We start from the raw sequence: 15813 nt of genomic DNA, 5'->3' as shown, positions 1-15813 counted from the left end.
CCTTGTCATTGTGGCGTGATATATTTCGGATGACATCGACTGATAATTTCTTTAGAATACCCTGAACCAGTAAGTAATAGGGAATATGTTGTTCTAGATCAAAGGTCGAAAGGTCGAGTGAGTAAAAAGTGAAAAAAAATAATTTGAAATATCTTATTTTGAATATGAATATTTAACTTTATATGTTTCAAATCAAATAACAATTTAACTTACTACGTAACAGTTATTCATTAACTAATTTCTCAATGCTTTAACTACTATATATTTGAAACATACAGCTTAATCTTATTTCAATATAGAATTATTATTCTTTTCATATTCGATATGTTTGATTGTCTGATAATGTTTTGATTTATGTGATTTAAATATTTGCCACCACAATAACAATACACTTTTTCATTAGGATTGAATTTTCTAAATTCATCATCTAAATTACATTGAACTGCAACATCTTTAAATGATTGTTCATTATCCAATTCACATTGAATACCAATATTTGATGAATTTTCATTATAGATAATTTGTTTATTATGAAAATTGAAATAATATAATTGTCTTTTTTCAATTCTTAATTTAATCAAATCATTGTAATCTTTAGCAAGTATCATATCACTTTTTCTTCCATTGAAAGGAGTTTTAAGAATATTTATTATGTTTTCATCTAAAGTTCCTTTTAATTTTAAAACTGTATTAAATATTTTAGGATTTTTAACACCATTATCAAAAGTATCAATTAGTTCAGTAATTAAATATGTTTCATTTGATGATATTTGATTAATCATAGTTATGTTATCGATTTTATAATGTCTTGCGGACACTAAATTTGTTGCTGAAATATAATTTCTAATGTTACTGTGAAAATGATTTATTGGTTTCTTTTATTTCGATTTTGAAGTTGGGTTCTTCTTCTTCTTTCTTCATTTTAATAACAAAACTTTTATTAAAACTCATTCAAATATAAATATTCAATGATTTAAATATGAATTATTTCAATCACACTTTGCTCACACTTTTTATGTTTAAAAATTGATTTTAATTCTAACAACTCGTTAATTACTCGTTACTTTTTCTCACACTTTTTATGTTTGCACTTTACTCACACTTTACTCACACTTTTTATATTGAAAATTTATTTTTTATTATTCGAAATCTATATTTGATCTTATTTTTCTAGATTATTATGCTAACACTTTACTCACCTTTTTAAATATGAATATTTTAAGAGAAATAGGGAATAAGTTGTTCTAGATTAAAGGTTGAGAGGTTGAGTGAGTAGAAAATGAAAAATAAATTCGAGTGTGCGAGAATTTCTTTTTCATTTTTTACTCACTCGACCTTTCGACCTTTGATCTAGAACAACATATTTCCTATTACTCCAGTAAATCCCCTATTGCGTTAGTGCTTTGACCTAGCTTAGACAATGTCCGAACATAACTGACAATGTCATCGTGAAACGACCGCAACGATGTAGCGTTATTCTCTGGCGGTTTCCTATGTAGTAATGCTTCCATTAATGCGCTTATTTGTGTATCCGACTGGCCGAACCTAGATTTCAGAATTTTCAACGCTTCATCGTAGTTTTTACTCGAAGCCGTTAATCCCTCTATTGATTTAAGAGCTGAACCAGTCAGATGATCCTGTAGGTACCTGAATTTGTTTATATCAGGCAAATCATCGTTCTTATTAATCGCCACACCAAAGGAATCCCAAAACTTAGTCCATGTGAGAGGATCTCCGTCAAACTTAGGCAGGCTTTTGGGCAATCTTATACTCGGACTTTTGTGGCCATTATCACTACTGTCTCTGCCGTTAACTTTTAAGGCGGATATGAATGCCCCAATGTGCACTAAACCGTCCTGTATCTTACGGTCATAAACATCATAATCTTCATTTAGGCTCTCAAAATCCGTGTCGACTTTTGTAGCGTTCAATAAATCTGCGTGCACCGAATTTAATGACTCTCTGTTGGATTTCACTTTAGAGACAATGTTCTCGAGTTTAGCTTTAGTAGTGGTAATATCTAAATCACCCAACGTCGTTGTTAAAATGCTTGAAGCATCGTTTAAATACCGGGTTGTGACGCTCCTAAAAGACTTCCGTTTGGATTTCAGGAGATCCATTTCAGCTTGTTCATCCGCCATAGTTCGCAAAATTTTAATAGTTCACAAATTCCACCATTGTATAATCCAACGTTATTCAAGATCCGGCTCGAGGGACCATTCTGTCAGCGTTTGCAGGACAGAAAGTAGAAGACTCTAATACAGTATTTACAACAGTTCATTTACAAATCACAACATAATCCATTACACAGATTGAAACAGCGAGATGAGCGGCGGGCAGCTTGCGTGTCGTCAAACGTACAACAACCATTTAAGCGATGGACTCGCCGACAGGTTATTTGACTCTGGGAAATCGAATGTTAGGCCTTATATAGTCTTTATGGATTTCGAAAAAGATTTTATAAGGCACTACATCAGCTATTACTAGACAAGCCTCTAGGAAATGGTATCAATGATGGGTCGCTTAAATGGCTCAGTTGTTTTCTCCGATCGAAAACAGGGGGCCGAAATCAACACAACTGTCTATTCTTGGAAATAAGTAGATCTAACTAGTGGAGTCACTCAATGTAGTATCCTTCTCTTCACAGTCCTGATAAATGATTTAAAGAGTAACGAGAGAAATCCCACAATAAATTCGAGAAACTTGAATAGAAGAGTATTTATATTTGTGCAACGTTTCGACTTTTAGACTATAATCCATCATCAGGCGTTTTGAGAACAGGAGAATATTAGAAGATCGTTACAAGACCAATACAATAGAAACAAAGCGAATTAAAATGTTGAAAGGAGAATAGATGAAAGTAATGACATAACAGCTGGAAAACAATAGTAAAGTTAGCAAAGGCAAACTAGGGGCAACTATAAGTAATATAAATTAGTATTAAAGTAATATAAAACAAAAGACAAAAACTAAAGTGAAAACGTGAGTACAAGCTAAGGGGTAATCAGATGAAAACAAAGAGAAGGAACATTAGATAATCAGGGAGGGAGTGGAAACAAGCAAGCGATATTGAAGGCACCCAATGGAGGGAATCAATATAACGGGAGTACAAGAGAAGCGAGAAATTTGGAGGTCACAAAGTTTTTTTTTTTGGGGGGGGGGTGATATTGTTGATGATATTCTTGCGCTTATACGAATGGTCAGAAAATGCAAACAGCTTTTTAAAAGAAATCTTCATTTAAGCCTATGTTGGCCTACGTATGCGCGTAGGCCTAGCATCCGGACAAATGAGGCTTAGGCCTATTACGCTATAACCCTCCTAAACATCGTATTCCTACACCTTTATTAAATAGGGTAAGGTCTCATGGAGTATTCGATTTGTAAAAGCAATTTCATTTTCGGATAAGAAACAAATCTTTTGTGCTACGTGTCTTAGCAATGTTGCCTGATTTTCTGTTGCAAATTTTGTTTGAAGTTCAATCCATGTGTCCGTTGATAAACACAACAATTATATTGTGTTTGTTTGAAAAAGTAAAGCCCAAAGGTCGCGTAGGACCTCACTAGATAATTCAAGCGGCCTAGAAACGATCTCCTATCACCCGCGGTATTGGAAACACTGAATCCGAATATAAAGCGTGAGTTCAGCTTATGGATAAGAATGTGTTATAAACAGGTATTCAGTAAATTTCCTGTGGATTTGGTAAAATCGGTATGTACTGTAGGACAAATAGAATATTGATATTTGGTTGAAGTCCGCGGCCGAATCACTGGTAGTAATAAATTCATTCATTTTAATACCTCGTCAACACTATAACTTTTCTCCGCTGCGTCTGTTCAGCGTGTTTAGTTTAGGCCCACGGCTGGCGCCGGTACTGAAATGATTCATCGTCGTAAATATCCGGCAAATTTGGTAAAATAAATTAGAATACAGTTTGAAGCCCGCGGCCAAATCACTGGGAGTAATAAATTTATTTGTACTTGATTTGATTATCATAGCAAGGAGAACTCGCAGCGTATCCACGGAACGACGACGTAAAGACACACGTTGATTCATCGATGTTTACAGCTCGACAGTGCGTATAATATTTAGAGTAGTAAATATCCTGTGGATCGGCAAAGTGTAAGCGATGAAGAAGTAGGTAATTGATAAAATTACTGTTTGAAGACCGAGGCTAAAGTGAAGTCTTGTGGTAATAAATTTGTTTATTTATACTTGAATTGATAATGGAAGTGACGAGCAGCCTGCGGTGGTTTTCGGGATGACGAATCAGAAAAACATGTCGCCCCATTGAATGGGGCTCAATTTTCGATGTTTACGGCGGGACACTGCTTTTGTAACGTTGATTCATCAAAATTCCCAAGCAGTAGGTCGAAGTGAGCTAAATGAAATAAAACGGTTTGTATCGGAATAAACAGCGCTAAGGTAAGAAAGCCTTAGCAGTTTTGACTAAGTTTCAAATAATAACAATAAACATGCGAATATCAATAGGGTCTTCTGTGATGTTACAGAAAACCCTAATAAAGGTAAACTAGACTGAGGCAATGCCACGAATGCCCCCGGCCCCAGGCCTGAAAATCACAGCGTGAATTTACGGGTTTGTGGTAAATGCGTTAGAAATATCGGGCCCACGATTATTTCTATTAGGATGACATTAGAGAAAATGCGAACAAAGTGTAATTGACAGCTCTAGGCCATAATTTGAATCGTTCAACAATTGCGGCCTCTGTTAACGTTGTTTTTCACGTCACCTCCCTGGTGGCTATAATATCAATAGAATCGACTAAATTTTAAATAGGGGTTTGACCCGGGTAATACAGGTGTACCAAGTTTGAAATAAATCGGTCAAAAATTGCGGCCGTTAAGCTGTTAACGTCATTTTTCATGTCGGCACCCCGCTCGTTTTGGCTATTTTTCAAATCAAATCGACCCAATTCTAAATAGGGTTCTTGCCCAAGGGATATCCTACTCGTGTACCAAGCTTGAAATGAATCGGTTACCAATTGCGGCCTCTAGGCTGTTTAACGTCACTTGCGACGGCAGCGTGCAGGCGCGGGTAAATCTGAAGTTGAGTTGGGGGCATAAAAATTAGCCGGTGGCATTTCGGGCGATCAGCAGTTAGGGAACAAACCGGGTATTAACGTTTCAAATGTATAGGCCTACTTATGTACATACATACGTATGTAGCAGACAATGGTTTATTTATTTAAAAAGTGAATTATTTAAAAACTAAATGAGTAAGTGGATAGAAAATAAAACGGTTAAACTTTACATATATTCATTTTGATATTTACCGTCGAAACAGTTTGACAACCCCAGCGACACATATTTGCTTGGTTACGAGAAACACAACTAGGCTTGTAAACGTCCACTTGAATAATGCATATACTACGGCAACTCGTCTATGACAACAGCTATCAAATTATCCCAGCTTAATTAATCAATTCGATTGAGCTAATTTCATAGATACATGTACGAACACAGTTTAACTTCTGGTAAAAGTTAAAAGTAATCTTTCTCCTGCACTTAACAAGAGCTCCCCATTTAATCCGCGAGTAACCTACACTCGATGTATGTATATTGCGCTCTACGTACTGTATATAATCGTTTTACTCGAGGAATAATTGACATAGAGACTCGATCAGTCAATTGAAATCGTACGTACAAGTTGTTCGCGCTGACATTGCATTTTTCCATATGAAGGAATGAGGCCCGCTCTGCTGTGCCATTGTTTGACATGTTTGACGAGTATAACAGGGCTAGAGGTATTCCGAATGCTTTAGTAATTCTCTTTTGGTTTAGGTTCTGTGTTCGGCGACCAGAAAAGCTAGTATGATCGTGTTATAGTGGCATATATGGGGTGTCGGTCACTGACCTCCTTTCAAACGCGGAAGAGGGATTAATCATTATTTTGTCATGGTTCATTGTTTTAGCTCCAGCAAGATAATATCGATCAAGTTCATGTTTATTATCAATCTTAGAAAAAACTTTTCCGTGGAAAGAAGGCTCACTGCAAATTGTAAACCTTAATTTTGAACCAACCAACTTTAATATTTTGTATAACTCTACAATTGTTGTATAACAACTTTAGTTTGATTAACTATAATTTAATAGTTTAATTTCATTTCCAGATGGTTTAATCTTCAGCCGGTTTGCTATCGCATTGTATTACGACAGAAATATCAAAAGAGAATATAGCTGCTAAGCAGCGATGACGGGTTTTCTGCAAAGCCATTCAGAATGATGGGAATTGTAGTAAATTGAAATACCGATACATAGAATAAAATGCATTGACAGATTCGAACCCAATATGCAACCAATGTGTAAACGTTAAATATGATCAGCTTTGAAACCGAACATACGCGGACGTACAATCAACAAATATGAATTTATTTGACCAGGCATTTATTTTGGCATTCAAACATCATGATACTGTATTATCACCATCCTTAAAAATGGATCCGTCCTAACAAGAACTCATCTTAAGCACCTACTGAGTCGATGGATTGAGTGAATTTACAGATAAGAACGTATTATGATTTAGAATGGATTTAAGAAGTTAATGTTTTTATTGAAATATTTGAATAAAAACATATATTGTAGTGATTTCATGACGTGGTTCACCTGGGCGTAATATTCGGTCGCTTCTTAGACGTCGTTTACACATGTTACTACGTTGTCGACGTATATCTTATCTCGGAGATCAGGTGCTACGTTCGATTGATGTTGTTCAAGATGAGCTTTGATGACGGAATTCAGAATAAATGGTGAACATGCCGCACCGAAAAGTCTGGAGTTGAATCGGTAAACAATCAGCTCGCTGTCTGGATTTTTTTTATATCGCTTATCCAATAGAATTTGGTGAAATCGCGGTCGGTCTCGTCTAATCCTACATGTAGGAACGCCTTCTCGACGTCGCTGGATAAGGCTACAGAAATAGACCGAAAATTTAACAGTAGGTTCGCGAGGTCATTGATCAGCGGTGGACCTGTCTCCAAACAGTCGTTGAGACTGGGCGCGATGTGGATTGACCGACAGCTGCAGTCATAAACGACTCGAATCGGCGTAGTTTTGGAATCCTTCTTGACGGCGTGGTGTGGAATATAATGCCCACAGGAATTGTCATCGTCGTATACGCGCTCGATGACTTCCCGCGCTTCTTGTTCGCCGATTATGCGGTCGTAAATGCGGAGCATATTTTGGCGGTAAACGTTTAGCCATAGAGCGTGTTCTCTTTTTCGCGATTTCGCTGTTCGTGGGTAGTGGTGGGTGTTCTGATTTCCACGGTAACTTGGCAACGTAATGGTCTCCTTCGTTGCGCAGATAGTCGTCGCGATACGTGTCGAAGCTGATGTCATCATCATTTGGTGCCTTAATTCCAAGTGATTCTAGATCCCAAAAGTTTTGGAGTTAATCACGTTCAAATTGATCATTTTTTGTCATGATCAGCATAGTCATCGCATCTCGCGCGGTGTTATTCCGATAGGGCCCCGACAGAAGATTGCCCAGTTTAGACGCCAGCGCTGTGGGTCCATTTCCTCGCACGATGTGATTCTGCACGATTTTCCAGATAGTAGTCTACCCCGATCAAAACAAATATTTGGAATGAATCTTGGTTTGATATGGGATGAGCTAGCTTAAGCCCCTTCAAGTACGGTAGATTCACGAGCGGTGGTTTGAGAGCAGATATTGTGATGTTCCCATGTTCGGTCGTTGCTAAGTTGACCTTCACCTTATCGAAACATTTTTCGCGCGTATTTTCATCACCAAAAACTGAAAGGTTGATCGTTTCGCGCGAATCCGTCTTTAGCTTTAATTTTGCGGCGAGTTCATATGTTATGAATAAACGAGTTGACCCTTCGTCGAAAAGGATCGTGGAAGTGGCAGTCAGATTATCGTTCGTGTCAGTTTGTTTCGCCACCGCGGTTTTCAGCTGAACTGGTCCGTGCTGAGTCATGTTATCGGAGCGGTTCTCGGAACAGGTCGAGGCAAAGGATGCATTGACGTTTACGTTTTCGGCATCTGGATTCGATTTCTCGTTTCGACAGAGTAGCGTGTGATGTTTCCAGGTGCAGATTTTGCATCTCCATAAAGACATACATGTGTTAACTTTATGAGTCCCGAAAAAACTGAAACAGCGGTTATCTTTCCGAATAATCTCTTCACGTTTTTCGGTAGTAACTTTAGTACAATCGACCGGGTTGTGTGTACCTTTGCAGAAGGGGCACTGCATCGGTCTCTTGAAGCTAGTTCACGGCGGGTGGCTGTTTTTTCTATTTCCTGTTCCAGTGATGAAGGATGCGGTGTGGTTGTACTGATATACGAGGGTTCAGATAAAGACAAATCAGTCACCCCAGCTTGAAGAGCATCTATCTTCTTTTCTATCGACGTTCTGAGTTCTTGTAATGTTCATTCACTGTCTCCATGTTCGCGAGCGATTTGTGTCCTTAGACTATTCGGTAGTTTTTCCATGATTATAGGAATCAGAAGATCGCCGTAGTATTCCTCCGATTTTCCCAACGATTTCAGTCCTGGAATATGACTCTCTAATATATCATTAAAACGCCTAATGCTATCTACGTTCGATTCTGGCTTTGGTATATCCAAAAGCGCTGTCATATGAGCGTTTATAATTTTATGGTTTGGTCCATACCGTTTTGTTAAGAGTTAGAGAGCTTGTTCGTAATTGTTGTTGGACAGTGATAGTCCCGATATCCGTGAGCTGGGTGTTGTCATGGACTGCAGATTTAAACGCGTCGAAAAAGGTTATCCAATTGATGATATCCCCACTGAATTTGGGTAATTGAAGCTTCGGTAAATTCGTGTTCTGATGATGTCGCGTTGACGTCGGCGTTCGGATTGAATTCGGTTCTGGGACCAGAATGAGCTTGCTCACGTCGAATTGGACCGTCGGTATTTTTTCGTTCACTTCGATATTGTAATCATCCGCATCGGTTATCGTATTCCCAGGTCGGCGTCGCTAGTAAGTTCGATAATTTCCTCGTCGAGGTTCGATATTTCGCTGATCTTCCCTTCGATTTTGTTGAATGTGCTAGTAAGTAGAGCTAATTTCTTGTCTAGAAGTTCGTTTGCGTTGTGTAGTTGATCATCCGCTCGTTTGAATAGTTTCGTCAGTTGACCACGTTGAGTTTTTTGCGAAGTTTTCACACGGCTTAGGGTCCGTTGGCCCGAGAAAACATTCGTATCATCATCCATCCCGGTCACGGCACCAAAAGTCAAGGGTTCCATGTCAAATCAACAAGGCCTGTTACCACATGAGTAATAGGGATAATAGGCTTTCATACCAAAGGTCGAACGGTCGAGCTCATAAAAAATGAAAAACATGAAAATAATAACAATTTCTACTTGAATTAGTCGCGAAACTCATAAAAAATGAAAAATAATTCTCACACACTCGAATTTATTTTTCATTTTTACTCGCTAGAAAAAAGTGTGAGTAAAGTATGAGTGAAATAAATTCGAGTGTGTGAGAATTATTTTTCATTTTTTATGAGTTTCACACCTAATTCAAGTAGAAATTGTTATTATTTTCATGTTTTTCATTTTTAATGAACTCGCCCCTTCAACCTTTGATATGAAAGCCTATTATCCCTATTACTCTTAAAATATTCATATACATGAATAAAATATATATGAATAACATATAAATTGATAGATTATTCAATATAAAAGTGTGAGTGAAATAATTCATATTTAAAACATTGAATATTTATATTTGAATGAGTTTTAATAAAAATTTTGTTATAAAAATGAAGAAAGAAGAAGAAGAACCCAACTTTAAAATCGAAATCAATGAAACCAATAAATCATTTTCACAGTTTTACATTAAAAATTATATTTCAGCAACAAATTTAGTGTCCGCAAGACATTATAAAATCGATAACATAACTATGATTAATCAAATATTATCAAATGAAACTTATTTAATTACTGAACTAGTAGATACTTTTGATAATGGTGTTAAAAATCCTAAAGTATTCAATACAGTTTTAAATTTTAAAGGAACTTTAGATGAAAACATAATTAATATTCTTAAAACTCCTTTCAATGAAAGAAATAATGATATAATACTTTCAAAAGATTACAATGATTTGATTAACTTAAGAATTGAAAAAGACAATTATATTATTTCAATTTTGATAATAAACAAATTATCTATAACGAAAATTCATCAAATATTGGAATTCAATGTGAATTAGATAATGAAAAATCATTTAAAGATATTGCAGTTCAATGTAATTTAGATGATGAATTTAGAAAATTCAATCCTAATGAAAAAATTCATTGTTATTGCGGAGGTAAATATTCAAAATCACATAAATCAAAGCATTATGAAACAATTAAACATAAAAACTGGCGTAAAGAGTAACAATTCTACATTATAATTATTGAATTGAGTTAAATGATTTAAATATCTAATAGACTGTTAAAATGATTGTCGAACAATTTATCATTTCAACAGTCGAACAATTTATCATTTCAACTGTCAAACAATTTATCATTTCAACTGTCAAACAATTTATCATTTCAACTGTCAAACAATTTATCATTTCAAATGTCTAATCATTTCAACTGTCAAACAATTTATCATTTCAACAGTCGAACAATTTATCATTTCAACTGTCAAACAATTTATCATTTCAACTGTCAAACAATTTATCATTTCAACTGTCAAACAATTTATCATTTCAAATGTCTAATCATTTCAACTGTCAAACAATTTATCATTTCAACAGTCGAACAATTTATCATTTCAACTGTCGAACAATTTATCATTTCAACAGTCGAACAATTTATCATTTCAACTGTCAAACAATTTATCATTTCAACTGTCAAACAATTTATCATTTCAACTGTCTTATCATTTCAACAGTCGAACAATTTATCATTTCAACTGCCAAACAATTTATCATTTCAACAGTCGAACAATTTATCATTTCAACTGTCAAACAATTTATCATTTCAACTGTCAAACAATTTATCATTTCAACTGTCAAACAATTTATCATTTCAACTGTCTTATCATTTCAACTGTCAAACAATTTATCATTTCAACTGTCAAACAATTTATCATTTCAACTGTCTTATCATTTCAACAGTCGAACAATTTATCATTCCAACTGCCAAACAATTTATCATTTCAACAGTCGAACAATTTATCATTTCAACTGTCAAACAATTTATCATTTCAACTGTCAAACAATTTATCATTTCAACAGTCGAACAATTTATCATTTCAACTGTCGAACAATTTATCATTTCAACAGTCGAACAATTTATCATTTCAACTGTCGAACAATTTATCATTTCAACTGTCAAACAATTTATCATTTCAACTGTCAAACAATTTATCATTTCAACTGTCAAACAATTTATCATTTCAATTGTCAAACAATTTATCATTTCAACTGTCAAACAATTTATCATTTCAACTGTCAAACAATTTATCATTTTAACAGTCTATTAGATATTTAAATCATTTAACTCAATTCAATAATTATAATGTAGAATTGTTACTCTTTACGCAAGTTTTTATGTTTAATTGTTTCATAATGCTTTGATTTATGTGATTTTGAATATTTACCTCCGCAATAACAATGAAAATTTTCATTAGGATTGAATTTTCTAAATTCATCATCTAAATTACATTGAACTGCAATATCTTTAAATGATTTTTCATTATCTAATTCACATTGAATTCCAATATTTGATGAATTTTCGTTATAGATAATTTGTTTATTATCAAAATTGAAATAATATAATTGTCTTTTTTCAATTCTTAAGTTAATCAAATCATTGTAATCTTTTGAAAGTATTATATCATTATTTCTTTCATTGAAAGGAGTTTTAAGAATATTAATTATGTTTTCATCTAAAGTTCCTTTAAAATTTAAAACTGTATTGAATACTTTAGGATTTTTAACACCATTATCAAAAGTATCTACTAGTTCAGTAATTAAATAAGTTTCATTTGATAATATTTGATTAATCATAGTTATGTTATCGATTTTATAATGTCTTGCGGACACTAAATTTGTTGCTGAAATATAATTTTTAATGTAAAACTGTGAAAATGATTTATTGGTTTCATTGATTTCGATTTTAAAGTTGTGTTCTTCTTCTTCTTTCTTCATTTTTATAACAAAATTTTTATTAAAACTCATTCAAATATAAATATTCAATGTTTTAAATATGAATTATTTCACTCACACTTTTATATTGAATAATCTATCAATTTATATGTTATTCATATATATTTTATTCATGTATATGAATATTTTAAGAGTAATAGGGATAATAGGCTTTCATATCAAAGGTTAAAGGGGCGAGTTCATTAAAAATGAAAAACATGAAAATAATAACAATTTCTACTTGAATTAGGAGTGAAACTCATAAAAAATGAAAAATAATTCTCACACACTCGAATTTATTTCACTCACACTTTACTCACACTTTTTTCTAGCGAGTAAAAAAAATTCGAAAAATAGATTCGTGTGCGAGAATTATTTTTCATTTTTTATGAGTTTCGCGACTAATTCAAGTAGAAATTGTTATTATTTTCATGTTTTTCATTTTTTATGAGCTCGACCGTTCGACCTTTGGTATGAAAGCCTATTATCCCTATTACTCACATGAACTCAGATTTTGATGAAATTAGTTGTGTTGATACATCAATCATAGTCAAGTACACATCCCAAATTTCACAAAGATCGGATGAAAATTGATGAAATGGCGAGGGGCTATAAATTTTACGACTCAAACGAATCTTTTCCTCAACAAAGCCGCTTTTAGTTTGATGCAAAATGAAATTTGCTTTTAAAATGTGTAACTAGGCCTAATCAAAAGGATATTACAAAAGCAAACTTTGCCGGGCCAAGAGCCATATTGAATTCAATTTTTTCCGAACCATTATGCCTCTTTCATCATAACATTATTTATCCTATTTCAAGATCTTAGGCCTACAAGTAGAGAGAGGACCTACGTTGGGTTCAAATCGGAATTTTAAGATTTATTTCATTTAATTCCAGGTATTCACTGTAGATTATCAAAGACATGTGGCGTTGTGGGAGTTCATAGTTGTTTGATAATCCATCATTTGTAAGTGTAAGGCTATTTGAGGGATTCGAAACCGACATTTTGTAAATTTTGTAGCTTTATTACGTTTAATTCCAGATGTTTATCATGACACGTTTCATTTTGGGGGTTTGTCAGCGAGTTGGTATGCTGTCGGCAGAAGTAGTTTGATAATTCGTTTCATGTAAGTAAACAGCTATTTGAAGGATTCGAAACCAAAATCTGTATTGTGAATTTTTTAGTTGTATTTTGTTTGATTCTAGGTGAATAGGACATGATTCATTTTGGGAGTTTGTCCGCGAGTTTGTATACTGTCAAATGAAGTTTCTTCGTCAATTTGTCGTATGTAAGTATCAATCTATAGGTTATATAGGCCCTATTAGGGGTTCGATACAGAAATTTGGTGAATTCCTCAGATTTATTTTAATTTATTCCAGGTTGTTATCAGAAAAATATGTACTTTATTTCATAGGTTTGTCTTTGATTGAAAACTAAAAATGGATGATAGTTCTAAATTTGATGTTGATTCACATGACCAATCTAGTAAGTATGGCTCACTCGTCTTTTAGAATAAGAGACCTATTGCATTAATCCTTCAATTCAAGTTGCTATACAACCTTTTATACAGATATTTACCTTATCAATATAAACATGTATTTGCCATTTGCCATACAATTCAGTAAAACTTTTCCCGTCCAGATTTTGAAACATCATTTGACTCAATTTTTCCTCCTAGAAAATTGCTTTAGCTCATTCCAATGTTCGCAGTAAGAATGAATGTAGCATGTATGATTCCCATCCATCAATTTTGTCTTGTTTCGTATTTCTAGCGAAAATCTCGAAAAAGTCTGACGTCGAGGCAGGTGGTGGCCAGACAAAGACATATTCTTGGGAAATATTTAAAGACGCATGGCAAACACACTTATTGTTCAATTTTTTCCTATCCTTATTTTGAAATTGAAGTATTGTAATAAACTATTGATTTATTTTTGTTGATCAACGCAACTAGTTATGTTGTTTTCTTTCTTAATTTACATTTGAATTGGATGGTTATCTTGCGTAGGAGTCAGTTTGTCATCGAAGCAATACAGTCTAACTTGTTGACGTCTCAGATGCAGCGGGGCAGGGCGGTCATTATATTGTGGACTTATCCAAATTACACTTACACAGCCCAACGTGTTTCAGTGTGTAAACTCTGTCGTACTCGGCATTATAAGACAGTGAGGAATTGAGTTTTAGTCACCTGAGCCCTCGGCTTGATTCGACCAAAAAGACCTTAACTGACTTCACAGAATTTGATTATGAGTCAAGGATTTTCTAAATTTCTGAATGCTTTCTTTGGTTTTAAGATCAATTCAAATTCAATCTTCAAAATATTTTATTGAAAGAAATTCTACTGAAGACAGATTTTGAAATGAAGGATATATCCAGGCAAATAATTATAGCAAAATCAACTGATGATCATCAAGGTGAAGTTTTCATTCATCTTCGGCTAATTTGTCTACCCCTGATGATTGAAGCATTTTGGTTACTCGTGCCAATTAGTCAGCCACAGTCGATTTTCATGCCATCTGACCTCTTTCCATCTGTAATTAAGCAATCAAATGTAAGAATTACTTAGGTAAGGAGCGAAATAATATATAGATATCTTAGGAGACTATTTGAAATCATGAGTTTGTTGTGAAAATCTATTACTACAGTCTCGTAGAGCATAGACACCAAGCCACGTGACATTGGCATTTTAAGGGCTATTCAGTTTACTCCAAAACAAGTCAATGATTAACATTAAAAAAGCTTCATATCAAGGGTGTGTCGCAGGACTCGTGACGCCCATGAATTATCATCCCATAATTACAATGAATCCAATTCTGCATGTACGACTGATTACTAATCCAAACATTGCATTACAAAAAAAATTACGCAAAACGTCAAGTACTTACAGCATCTGAGACAGTTGCGCTTAAGTTAGCGTGTTAAGTTACGTCTTTGGCTGTCAATGTCGAAAAAGCCTAATTTGAAACATACATTTGCGCACTGTGGTTTAATATTCCTGCAAGAATCCGCAAAGGAATTGAAGACCGTAGTGCCCAGTTCATTCCACGAATTATAGCTGGAAAGAAAGTAATCAAAATAAATTGTCATGCACATTCAGTGTAAACCAGGCCATAACGAGCTGCTATTAAGGCATTCCACTGACTGGCTCTACCCATTATATTTAGGGCCTAAATCTATTCTAGGCGCATCCCCCAAAAAAGCTAGGCATTAAGTAAGTAGCCAACAATGATCATTGCTTCACCGAGTAGGCCTACTCATTTGCTACCATACTCATATTATTAAAGAAATCATTTAATACATTCCCTGGTTAACGGATTCTCACCTTAAAATACATCATAGAACTATAACGGAATATCCGTTATAGTTCTATGAATACATAAACTCCGCTGTCGTTGTCATCGATACGAATCGTCAACTGAACGCGGAAGTAAAATTACGTGTGAAAATTCCTACAATGTCACGTGACTGTCCCAACTTTCTGGCTGAAAATTTAAGTACAGCGGAGGCCTGGCGTTTCATCCCTTGTACTTTTATATTGTAGCGTGGCGACCGTCTGATAATGATTCTTAACGACCAATTGTTTATCGAAACTTTATAGCGGATAAATAAACAATATAAACACAAGGTATTTCCGTGATATTTTGAATTTATTACAGTTCATATTT

The 15813-nt window shown here is 34.5% G+C and overlaps 1 protein-coding gene and 1 long non-coding RNA gene across 2 annotated transcripts in view; one reads left to right on the top strand and one right to left on the bottom strand.

The window, feature by feature from the left end:
• The window catches only part of LOC141907483 (uncharacterized), a 59899-nt gene extending 54325 nt beyond the window's left edge, over positions 1-5574 (bottom strand). Inside the window, exon 1 of the mRNA XM_074797139.1 lies at positions 5293-5574. Within this exon, the coding sequence (XP_074653240.1) occupies positions 5293-5325 (33 nt within the window). The 5' untranslated portion in view covers positions 5326-5574. The remainder of the gene's footprint in view (positions 1-5292) is intronic.
• A 7483-nt stretch (positions 5575-13057) lies between these two features.
• Positions 13058-13441, top strand: LOC141906640 (uncharacterized). Its single transcript, XR_012619378.1, has 3 exons — positions 13058-13117; positions 13193-13277; positions 13357-13441. It is a non-coding gene; the product is annotated as an uncharacterized LOC141906640 (long non-coding RNA).
• The last annotated feature ends 2372 nt before the right edge of the window (positions 13442-15813 follow it).

The sequence above is a fragment of the Tubulanus polymorphus genome, chromosome 6 (genome assembly GCF_964204645.1).
Source record: "Tubulanus polymorphus chromosome 6, tnTubPoly1.2, whole genome shotgun sequence".
Classification (NCBI taxonomy): Eukaryota; Metazoa; Nemertea; class Palaeonemertea; order Tubulaniformes; family Tubulanidae; genus Tubulanus; species Tubulanus polymorphus.
The sequence above is the reverse complement of the archived record's forward strand: the minus strand, read 5'-3'. Positions and strand labels throughout refer to the sequence as shown.